The 12,551-nt window shown below is 39.6% G+C and overlaps 1 protein-coding gene across 2 annotated transcripts in view; it reads right to left on the bottom strand.

Moving 5' to 3' along the window:
- LOC111140696 (gephyrin-like) overlaps nucleotides 1-10,950 on the bottom strand; it is a 349,666-nt gene extending 338,716 nt beyond the window's left edge. The window contains exon 1 of one of the 2 annotated variants that reach the window (XM_022492907.1): nucleotides 10,806-10,950. In XM_022492907.1, coding sequence (XP_022348615.1) covers nucleotides 10,806-10,869 — 64 coding nt within the window. In that variant the 5' untranslated portion in view covers nucleotides 10,870-10,950. The remainder of the gene's footprint in view (nucleotides 1-10,805) is intronic. The other variant, XM_022492906.1, reaches the window with a different exon arrangement.
- Between the last annotated feature and the right edge of the window lie 1,601 nt (nucleotides 10,951-12,551).

The following is a 12,551-nucleotide window of genomic DNA, read 5'->3' as shown; positions in this document are numbered from 1 at the left end:
GCTCGATCCTGGGATCCAGCCCCTCATCTGGTTTCCTGCTTGGCGGGAAGCCTGCTACTCCCTCTCCCACTCCCTCTGCTTGTGTTCCCTCTCTCACTGTGTCTCTCTTTGTCAAATAAATAAAATCTTTAAAAAAATATTTAAAAATTTAAAAAAAAAAGGGGGGGGGCGCCTGGGTGGCTCAGTGGGTTAATCCTCTGCCTTCAGCTCAGGTCATGATCCCAGGGTCCTTCGATGGAGCCCTGCATCGGGCTCTCTGCTCAGCAGGGAGCCTGCCTCCACCTCTCTCTCTGCCTGCCTCTCTGCCTACTTGTGATCCCTCTGTCAAATAAATAAATAAAATCTTTTAAAAAAATTAAATAAAAAACAAAAAAGGGGGTAATATTAATTATAATTAGTACATTCTTTTTAGAAGGTAAGTTTGTAATTTCCATCAAAATTTTAAAATTCATATACCATTGACCTAAAAATTATAGTAATTGATCTCACATTTAAAAACAGATCACAAATATACAAAGATAAAATGTACAATGTTACTGTCTACAACATCTGTCACAGTGAAAAATTAGAAATTTGGAGGGTTGATGATTAAATACCACATATCTTATGATGCAATATGATAGACCCATTAAAAGGAAAAAATGTATATGAACTTATTGCTACATGCCAAGGAGTATAACATAGTGGTTAAGAGCTTACACTCTAGGAAGAGAGTACATGGGTTCAATTTGCAGCTCTGACTTTAACTTTGCCTCTTATCACAGTAATTTGGGCAAATTACTTAATCTCTCTGCTACAATTTCCTCAACTGTAACACAGCAATATCATCATAAAGATTAAATGAATTAATAGGTTCTATAACAGGCTCAGAAAAATATTTCACATTTGGTAAGCTCTGAACAAAGTTAACTATTATTTTCACTAATACGAAAAGATGTCCAAGACATGCTAGAAAGGAAGGGAGGTACAAAATACTATGAATAAGCAAAGGTTACAAATTCAAAAGGACTATAGAGCTAGGCAGAAAATATAAATAGGTTAAATTGTGAGAAACTGGAGAATACATGCCCTATTTCCAGGGACAACCACTCTAACCAACTATTGTCATGAGAGAAAGAGGCCACAGTGTTGCTGAATTTTAAAATGTTAAAAATATGGGTTTATATGAAACATACCTCTTTTAAATGTTAGAAACATACTTTTTTAAAAAGATTTATTATTTATTTTAGAACGAGAAAGAGCGAGCATGCAAGTGGGGGGAGGAGTAGAGGGAGAGAATCTTCAAGTAGACTCCCTACTGAGCATGGAGCCTGAAATGGGGCTGGATGTCACAATCCATGAGATTATGACCAGAGCCAAAGAGTCAGATGTTCAAACAACTGAGCAACCCAGGTGCCCCAGAAAAATACTTTTTGTAAAAACACAGCAGGGGTCTAATGAAACATGTACTGGTCAGTTATGGCCATTGGTATGCCAATTTGCAGACTCTGATGTAATAAATATGTGCTTGTATATAGAATAAACAAAAATAAAAAATCTTAAAAGTGATTAACACTAGAGAGAGACTGGGAAAGTAGAGAGATAGGGCTTAATTCACACTTTATCTTTCCATACTGTTACATACGTTACAACACAAATATACTCCACAAGTTCGTAAACTCATTAAAAACACTGTAAGATTTTAGAAGCTGTCCCACTTGCAACTAAATTCAAATCCAATTACTATTGTGGGGATATTAATTTTATCAAAGCATAATTTTTTTAAATTTGCATTAGAATCAAAATTCACTATTTACTCCTCAAAGTGGAAGCAGAATAGGGATCACATTTTTTAAATGTTTCATCCTTTTTTTTTTTTTTAAGATTTTATTTATTTATTTGTCAGAGAGAAAGAGCATATAGCAGGGGGAGCAGCAGCCAGAGAGAGAAACAGGCTCCCAGTTGAATAAGGAGCCCGACGTACAACTCGATCCCAGGACCCTGGGATAATGCCCTGAGCAAAAGGCAAAAGCTTAACCAACTGAACCACCCAAGCATCCCTCATCCTTTTTTCTGAAAATAGTAATGTCCCCTATTCAATTTCTTATGTACATGATATCCAAAAGTTCTTAACCTGAATTAGACTTTAAAGATCATTAATTCCAAGTATACTTTTTTCTTAATGTTTGTAAAATAACAAGAAAAGAATTTAACAGTACATTTCTATTTAGCACTCAGATTGTACTTGGTCTCTTCCTTTCACAAGTTTTTGCATTTTTATTAGCATTTTCAGTATCAGGCAGACACAATTAGCCATGATCCTGAAATCTCAAAGTACAAAGAAACAAGTAAATTTCTTTTGGTCTTATAGTAATACCATTCATCCTCTGATGCCCTCAACCCAAAAGTGAAAAGAATTATTCTTTAGACCTGCAAGTCTAACTAGATGTCCTATCATATATAATTCTTAGCAAGGTCGTTTATGTGCTTCCCAAGGGTATAGTAGATTAGAAACTAGAAGGTGAAGGGCAACTCATAACAGTTGTAAGAATTAAATAACATGTGTCAAGTGCTTAGCACAAAGAGAACATATGTATAACATATATTATAGGCCTGATAAATGTTACCTATATTTACTTAAACCCAAGTGAAAAAAAATAATTAAATTATGTTCAGTATATTCTTACAAAAGAGGAAATATATAATGGTTTAAAATTTTGAGCCAAAAATGGCTTGACATGAAAATTATTTTGGCATTTATGCTTATCTACATCAAAAACAAAATACAGTAGCACTTTTGCAACATAAATGAAGCATGAATTTGTCAATATCCAACGTGACTAAACAAGGTCTTCCTACTAATGCTAAAATAAGCTACAAGAGGACAAGGACTATATCTTATTCACTACTGAATCCCTTACTTTAGCACAGAGCCTGGCACATAGTAGGTGTTGAATACTGAATACATTATTTCCTTTGTTCTTCACATTACCCCTATTAGATAAGCATAATTACCCCCATTCAAAGCGAAGGAAACAAATAAAATGTAATTAAGTGTCTTGAAAGTGACTGAGGTGACTCTTTCAGTTATGCAACCAACTCTTGATCTCAGTACACATCTCAATCAGTTGTGAGTTCAAGCCCTGCACTGGACTCTATGCTGGGCATGGAGCCTACTTTAAAAAGAAAAAGGAAGCAGGGGCACCTGGATGGCTCAGGTGGTTAAGCACCTGCTTTCTGCTCAGGTCATGATTCCCAGGTCCTGGGATGGAGCCCCACATCCAGTTCCCAACTCAGCAGGGAGTCTGGTTCTCCCTCTCTGCCTCTCCCCCTGCTTGTGCTTTCTCTCTTTCAAATGAGTAAATAAAATCTTTTTTTTTAAAAAGGGAGGGAGAAGGAGGAAGGGAGGAGGGGAGGAGGGGGAGGAGGAAGGAGGGAAGGGGTAGAAGAGATAAAACTTTTGATTCCTATTTTATGCTATTTTGCTATTTTGACTATCAGAACTGACCTTCAAAATAACATTTTCAGAATTTATTCAACCTATAAGTTTTTCATTTGTTAAGATGACATTTTTAAAAATTACTATAAAATCACTCTAAAATAATCCTCATACAGACTTGCCCATCAACTGAGAAACAATATGTCAAATTTGATAGCATACAAATGTTTCAAATACACATTAGTATCTTCCTCTTACAATTTATAGAAAAATACTAACCCCCTGAACTGTCTTCTTAGTAATAACAGTGAATATCTGATTTACCTAAATGTTTCTGGGTAGCTGATTCTTAAGCCACTATATAAATGTCACACCACCCAATTTTTTATTAGACATCTTCTATGCAGTTACGTTATTAAGAGGTGCTATGACAAAATGGCACAGAAGAAGTAAAGCATACAATCAACTGTTTCAAGAACTTTAAAATCTACTTTGACTAAGATGTTTATACATGAAGCTGTTAGCAAACTACATCAAAGCAACATATGATGAGGAAAGGAGTAAAGATTATTGAATATATTATCCAAGTTAGACATATAGGATAGACATTTTCACATACATTATCTCAGTTCTTACAGCTCTGTGAAGTAAGTATTGCCATCTTCATTTTGGAGACGGAAACTGAAATTCAGAGAGATTAAATGACTTCCCAAAATAAAGAGCAAATCTGGGTCTGAAATCCAAGTCTCTTTGACTCAAAAGTCCTTTTCCTTTTTTTTTCTTTCTTTTTTTTTTTTTTTTTTGTCTTTTAACTACACCTTTCAGCTTTCCACATATACATGATTATAGGGTATAGACAACATTTTTCTTTTAAAGATTTTATTTATTTACTTGACAGATAGAAATCACAAGTAGGCAGAGAAGGCGTGGGAAGCAGACTCCCTACTGAGCAGAGGGCCTGATGCGGGGCTCAATTCCAGGACCCTGAGACCACGACCCGCAGGCAGAGGCTTAACCACTGAGCCACCCAGGTGCCTCCAAGGTATTGACAACATTTATAAATACTGCAGGAAAACAAAGAAAGACATCATTGTAGAGGATAATTCCTAGGATTTTGTTGAGGAAGGGAGTCTTGAGCTGAGTCTGAAATTAAGTATAGAAGTGAAACTATTGATAATAAAAAGAAGATTATTAAGGCCACAAAAATTTCTAAATTTCTAAAAAAAAAAATCTAAATATTGTTCCTTCAGTTATACTGACGGACTTAATCTCTGAAATTTTTTTCATTTCTTCCATTCTTATTCTATTGCTTTTTTTTCTCTATAATCTACCTTCTTCCATAATGATCTCATTATGGAGACAAAAAGTATTAACTAAGTCTAATATCCTATATTTCTCTTTCCAGCTGTTCAAGTTGCTAAAGGATAGAAACATACTGCCATGAGAACTTAAAGCGATCTTAGAGAATGACTCCTTCTGGTTAGTGGTAAGAAAAGCTAAGAGAGAAATTTAAGTAATATTAAGACTTTACTGGCCAAACTAGCATTAGAAAGTGAGTCTTCTAAGTGTTCTTCCCATGAACCAGTGCTCCTTAAATTTTTGGTGCCAAAGTACCAATAACAGAGAAGATTGATGAGGTCTGGAGTTATATAATGGGTTCACTTGAAATTTCTTTGAAGTTTCTAATTTTATCTTAACAGTTCACATGAATTCTACATCCTGTCCTAATTTACTCATACTTATCTTAATATTAAGGTGATTTAAATTACATACTCTCAAAACTGACCCTTCAAGAATTATTACGTTGGTCCCCCATAGCTTAGATTCTAAGGCTTAGAATCCTTGAAGAGTATCCCTTGACACAATGTCATGCACCCAACAGGAGAAGCAGGACACAAATTGTGTATTGCTCCTTTTTATCACATCTCATTTCTTTGCTCCTTTATTTTTCAAATTAGGAAATTTTTTAAAAGCATAGTAAGTTTTATTCCATTCGTTCAAAATGCATACTTACTGGTAAAACTATAAAAATTGCTGGGGTTGTTTATTTTCATTATAAAATTTTCAAGAAATTTTACTTAATTAAAATTAATTAGTTAAATACAAATTCACTTAGGAATACATTAGACAACCTGGATAGACTTCTACATGAAGTTACTTTATCAGACTTTTGCTTTTGGGCTGGTTACTCAAAAATTAAGATTCCATGCTGTCCATATTAACTACAGTCCCAATTACTTTTGAGCAGGTTAAATAATCTTTTCTTCTTCCTCGGTATTTATCATCTCTGCCCAGATGTGAAAGAGAAAATCCCCTGTGGTTTTATTACTTTCTTTTTTAGGATCTCTCTCTCTCTCTCTATTTTTTTAACAGCTTAAATTCCAAATGTTTCCTTGTTCTTCAATCCTATTTACAGGAACAAAGTATAGGTTTTACCTATTTTACTTACTGTTTCCAAAAGCACCCTATTCACCTTAAATGGGAATCTATCACCAATAAGAATAAAAATAGATTCTTATTCATCATTTCCCCTCAGCAACAAACTGCTGATTCTCCACTATACACCTCAGTTAATGTCAAACAGTCATATGTGGTTTTAATATAGTTAAAACTCTTAATATGTAACAACATACGTACTAATAATTTAGAAGTCTTTAGCCAGTGATGATAGTAGTATATACATTAGTAATTAACATGTTATTTCCTACTTTAGCTAAACATTTAATTCTCTAATACATTGGTTCCAACCAAAAATTCAGGAAGGAATGACCTAGTTTGAGACATAGCATTCTTTTTAACAATGATCAAACAGATCAATATTGGTATGTTTGCCAAAACACAGAATTCCATTTGGTAGGATTCAGATTTGGTTTGCAATATTAATTTGCCTACTTAATGACAACACATATTCTCAAACCAGGTATATAAATATATCTTTATCACTAAATAGGCTTTTCAGAAAACCTTGAAAACTTGTTCAGAAAAACTATGAAAACTTATTATGTACAAGGATAAGCTTGAGGAATGAAATAAAAATAAATGCTTGAACAACTCTAGACTTAATTTGATTATAATCTCCTTGGCTAAGGGTTTTTTTAAATATTTTTAATAACTATTTATGAATGACTAAAATACTCCCTATAAGCAACAAATATTTTTGATGCTCTATTTTATAGTCTTTTATCTCTCTTATCCAGTCTTATATTTGTTCTAATATCTTTTGCTGATTACAGATCTAAAGCTTAGTGCAATAAAAATGTATACTACTGGAGCAAAAAAATGACTTCAAAATGCTCTTTCTTAAAAATTTGTATCTTTTTATCATCCATATTACTGTTAGTGAAAATTTAAGTAATGGATTATCATCTTCAGCTAAGTGCTAAACATGCTAGTACTGAACATTAGCAATAGCTAATACAATATTAAATAGCCAATGGAGTATCACATATCTCACTCTACATTATATAAATGCACATATTCATTATTTTCCTGATGTTTCTGTGGAGCTCTTACAGTGGTAGAATTACAGTGCTCTCCTGATAAACAGTTCTCATTAGAAAAAGTAGATGAAAAGTGACACATTAAAATACGATTCTGCTATGTAATTGTTAAGACTGGCAATAAGTATAATTACTACTAATGTTATTGGGGGGGCAGGAATCTTACATTTGCCCTACATCTTGTTTCTAGCTTCAGAGCAGCAAATATCTCTTTATTTGCCTCATGCATCATCACATTACCTTTAGTCTCTGTTATAAATAGCAAGAGAAGTAGAAAACACATATACTAAAAGCTAGATCTCATGTCACCAAAGGTCATATAACACTCATTTCTAGCAATCAACATAAGACAGTTATTAATAAAGGTATTGTTCTTACAGATGGCAATAATTGTCAACCTAAAATGTTTCCATGATAACCAATTTTTATATATATAAACATTCCCACTTTCCTGATGAAAAATAATTTGTATAACTAAAATAGCCATGTCACACTAATTATTATAATCTAATTTCCTAGTCCAAAATAATTCAAGAATCATCAAGCAAAAAAGAAATATCATTGCTAAATACTGTCCTGCCACTGTTTCAAAATTCTAGTATTATTTGAGGAGAAGTTTCAATAGACTGCATACATTTATTTGTAAAATTCATAGCTGAGATGAAGACTAAAAAAAAATCTAAAGGATCAATAGTTTCAAAATATAAATATTCTTTCAACAGATAATTTTTTAAAAATGTCACAAAGAAAGTCAATTGAAGGCTTGGAGAAATGGCAATACAATTTCACCAAAATACAAACACATTATAAAATGTGTGCAAGCTGGGGCACCTGGGTGGCTCAGTCATTAAGCAGTTGCTTTCAGCTCAGGTCCTGATTCCAGGGAACAGAGCCCAGCGTCTGGCTCCCTGCTCAGTAGGAAGCCTGCTTCTCCCTCTCCCACTCCCCCTGTTTGTATTCCCTCTCCCGCTGTCTCTCTCTGTCAAATAAATAAATAAAATCTTTTTTTTTTTAAAGTGTGCATGGGTAGACAATACTTTCAACCACCTTTGTAAAATAGATAAAATACTAAGAATCACTATTATGACCTTTAAGAAAGCCACAAACTGCAACTCATAAAATCACAGTTTTAAGTGTGGCCTCTTAATTCAATTTTCTTAAGTATGAAATCATAGTACTTCAGTTCAATAAAAAAAAAACTTTACACAGTAAAACTAAAACACCTAAAGTTCTAAAAGACACAAAATACACAATATAACCTCATTTTTGTATTTTTTCTTGCACAAAATCACATGGAATGTCAAGACCGTAAGTTGTCTATAATAAATTCTCTCATTGCAGGTTGAGGGCTGGTGCTCCTTCCTTTGATTCTTCTGTTTCCAGGCTCCACCACAGAAAAGACAATAACTTTTCAAGTAAAAACATCAGTTATTTCTGAATTCAAATATCCATTTTATCAGCACATCCAATTGTCCTCTATTACCACTTCTCCCAAATCCGTCAACTTCCTTTTTGTTCCTTCAGTTACATCCTTATTCTTGACCCAAGACCTTTCCCCCTAAACTACTGTACCTCATTTTCATGAGACAGCTTCTCCAGATTACCTTTAATTCACTGCCAAAGTTATCTTCTCTCCTTGACATTTTGCCTATGCCACCCACCTATTCCACCTAAGCTTTTCAAGGTCTTTGAGTTACATTTTTATTCTGCTCAAGAGCCTCATCCTCACAAACATATTCATTTATAAGGTTGCCACTGACTTTCAACTCCCCTTTAAAATGCCAGTTTCTTCTTATCTTTGGTAAATTAACCAAATTCTCCCTTCAGGTAGTTAGTTATATTTGCTCCTAATGCACTCTGAAATGGAATTCCTTTTACATTTTGCCCCTCAAACACACATGTAATTTATTTAAACAATTGTAGCACAGTAATTACATACATTGTTTCTTTAGTTGTTTGCATATCAATGTTAGCCCTATTGGACTGCAGGGATATAGATAAGGGCTGTATCTTTCGAAGTATTCTATATACGCATCTGTGTTACTTGACCCAGGCAAGATGATTCACTATATAAAACTCTTAGGGAAAGCTTAAACGAGCAAAAGAAAATATGATTCTTCTTTAATCTCTGTGGTTTAACTTTAAAACAGCTTTGACCTTTCATTTCCATGGACAGCTGAAATACTTTGATTTCTATAAAGCTTCACTATTACTACTCTATTAATTTTCAAAACCAGCTGGAATTTAAAATGCAAGTTGAAGGATGATATAGGCTATACATTTTTACATCCCACGGTTAGATTCTTTGAAAATCAGCAATGTCAACTCTAAGAATTCTAATACAACTGAATCTTCACACAAGGCAACAGTTTCAGCACCAAAAGAAGAGAACAGCGTATCATTTGAGTTGGGGGAGGAGGGATTTCCCTTTCCCTGCAACTGGTTTAGACTAGTTTCTCTATCCAGGGGCTTCTGATTAGGAGAATTCAAAATTAACAAGTGGAAAGCATACCAGGGCAAAGCAACCCTTTAACTTAAAAGAGAAGAAGGGGTGCCATGGGTACACCTTTTCATAAAACTCAGCAGCCAAAATTAAGCTTAGCACTCAGTATCTACAGAGATTTTTTTTTCTACCTGATAAAAGCAAGTCTCATTCAATTTAGACCCTTCCCGAGCACCGTCTCAACCTGTCAGAATTTGACAAGAGAAAAAAAAAATTAAGAAGTGACGGGCGGGGGACGGGGGAGACACAAGGATTCCCGTCTACATCTCTTCTTTTTCCGAAATCACATCAGTGTGTCTTGAATTTCCTTCACTCCAAACTAAGCCCTTAGATTCCAATTATAGTTCCTTAACCCCCACCTCGCCACTGAATTACACATAAACCTTGCCAATTACAGAACCACAGCAGAAACCCCTACAAATTGGCTTGCTGTTCATCTCGGAAGTCGTGCCCTGCAGCAACTGCCTATCGCCGAACTGAGGGATATTACCCAAATACAACGCAACGGAATCAGACATGCAGAGCACACACAGCTCCTGTGAGGGAGGGAAACGAGACCCAGGAAAAGTGCGCTCCTCACAAGCCTTGGGACCGTCCGGGTTGGGAGGGGGGGGTTCCAGAAGGGAGGAGAACAGAGTAGCCCAAGTCGAGGAATCCTACCCTCTCAAGTAAAAAGCCCCAGCCGCAGGGTGCAGCCCGTCCCTCCAAGAAAGGGAAGAGGCGGGCAGAGGGCCCTTAGCTCCGAGAGGCGGAACGCAGACACTTTCCGAGGTCTGGGTGCAAGCGATCCCCCAACCTCTCGAAAGAGACAAGGGGTGTCCCACGGGTGACTGAGGGGGATGCCCCGCTGGCCAGGGGCAGCCTAAGGCAGAGCGGAGTTTCGCCTGATATTCACCCGTGTCGTGTCCGGCGGGTGCCCAGGGCAAGCAAAGCTAGAGCGGCTCGGGGCCGCTGGGATAGGGGGAGGGGAAGGAGGGAGTGGAAATGGGAATCCCCCCTCTCTGAGACGAGCATTAGCGGAGGCAGCGCGCCCGCCAGTCAGAGCGGCGTGCTTCTCTCTGCGGAGCCGGGATCCCGCCGCCTGCGCCGGCAGCAAGAAGCCCCGCAGCGCCCGCCGCACCGGCCCCTCAGTCCCCCGGGGCCAGGGACTTCGGCTGCGAAGGCATGGGGCCTGACATCCCACGGGCCGGCTCCAGCTCCCGGGGGGGCCCCGCAGGAACACCCCAACCTCTGTCAGCTCTCCGCGGTTGTAAAACGCCCCCCCCGTCCCCCTCCTCAGCCTTCCCTCCTCCCGAGGCCGCAGATCAGAGTCACCACAGGCGACGTGCCTGAGACTAGTCGGGGACAGCGGCCGCGGCGGTCCCGCACCTCCCTCCCGGGTTACCTGTGAGCACTCCGACACGGATTTGATGGTCGTGGTTAGTGAGGATCATTCCCTCGGTCGCCATGTTTCCCAGCGCAGTCACCGCACTGACAGGAGCGGGGAGAAGCCGGAGCCCGGAGCGCGCGGGCCGGGAGCGCGCTCGCCTCGGAGAGCGCGAGAGCGAGAGCGCCGGGGGAGCTCGAAAGGAGCGGAGAAGGAGGGGGAGGCGGCCAGGCTCTCCGCGGCCTGCGCGGGTTAGAAGCCGGGCCGGGAGTGCGCGAGTCCGCTGAGTGGGGGGGCGGAGTCAGGGCGCGCGACCCCGAGTCCAGATCGGAGGCGGCTAGCTGCGGGCGGGGGCAGCGGTGGCCGCAGAGGGAGAGCGCGCGTAGGCGTCCGAGTGAGGCCGTTGAGACCCAGACCCGCTGGATAGCAGGAGAGTGAAGGGAAAGGAATGCACACGCTCGGACGGTTGCGGGGGCGGACTCGGGGACAGGGGCGGAGCCACACCGCGAGGCGTGGAACTCGTGGAGAGTGAGGGGAGGTGTGAGAGCCCGGCTGCGGAGTACTGGGAGCGGGAAGGAGATAGCCCAGCCCGAAAAGGACAGGGGAACGCTCTTGGGCGCGCGAGTAGCGCCGGATTGGCTGGAGAACGCGGAACGGGTGCGCGCGAGACCCGAACGCAGCCTCAACCGAGCCCCAGACAGAAGCAATCCCCTGCCGAGCCAGCGCCTCGTCGTTAGCGCCGCGGGGCAGCTCTCGGAGCGGTCGAGCGGCTCTCCCAAGGGGACGAGAGAAGGACTCCGCTAGCTGGGCCTCTCCTCCAAGCCCTGGGGCGCGGCCAGCCCGACCCTCTGAAAACTTCAGGGCACCTGGAAGTGGCTTAGAAAGCTCCATGGTGGCACAACAGTGGCCGCTGAGCCCGCCGTGGATGAAGGAGGAGTTATCCTGTCCCGCCTCACCTTCCCGCTTGCTTCCTTCGTCTGCTCGCCCTGCCGGAGGATATCCGCTTCTCGTGTGCTTTTAGGATTCCATCTCCAAGTCGAAACCCACTAGACGATCTTCACAAGCGAAGCAGAGCCTCTTGAATGGGGATACCTGGCTTTTCTCCCTCCCGCTGCCCCCTGGTTTCGTGGCCTTACGCTTCATCACCACGGTCTCTGCTTTTAGGTGAAAAGCACCAATCTTAGAGAACGAGAAGAACGTGTTCCTTTCCCCTGACCCACGATCGCAAAATTGGAAGTAGAACTCAGGCCGTGACAAATGACAGATTTGAGTATTTGTGGGATGTGAAATTACCATGAAAATAACTTATGTTGCCACTTATTTTCACGTATCTTTCAAAAATGTGTTCTTAATCACCTGTGGCTATTTCACATCGGTTCCTTAGTTCCTATCTTCCTAGCCCTTTCAACTTCTGAATTAAAAAATAATGCACATATTTTTTTTCACTTATGTTCTCAGTCATGGTAAAAATCTGGGAAGCGTGAGAATGAAAAGCAAAGGTCAAAAATGTATACTCATCGTTTGTACACAATTAAAATCTCAGCTAATTTGGTCTTTATGTTTTTTGTTGTGCCATTGGAACATGGACTTGTCCTCTAACTTAAAATTCATATTGTTCCGTATTTTAAATAATGGGAATACAAAGGAGATGATGGGTGAAATTAAGCTGGGATTTAAAAAGTAGTAAAATTTCTTTTGAGTATGTGTATTGCCAGTATTTTTGGCAGTAGATTAAAAATTTAAGCCAGATCATAAAGCCATTTC

Source organism: Enhydra lutris, unplaced genomic scaffold, assembly GCF_002288905.1.
Source record: "Enhydra lutris kenyoni isolate GAN:26980312 unplaced genomic scaffold, ASM228890v2 scaffoldscaffold4, whole genome shotgun sequence".
Lineage (NCBI taxonomy): Eukaryota > Metazoa > Chordata > Mammalia > Carnivora > Mustelidae > Enhydra > Enhydra lutris.
The sequence above is the reverse complement of the archived record's forward strand: the minus strand, read 5'-3'. Positions and strand labels throughout refer to the sequence as shown.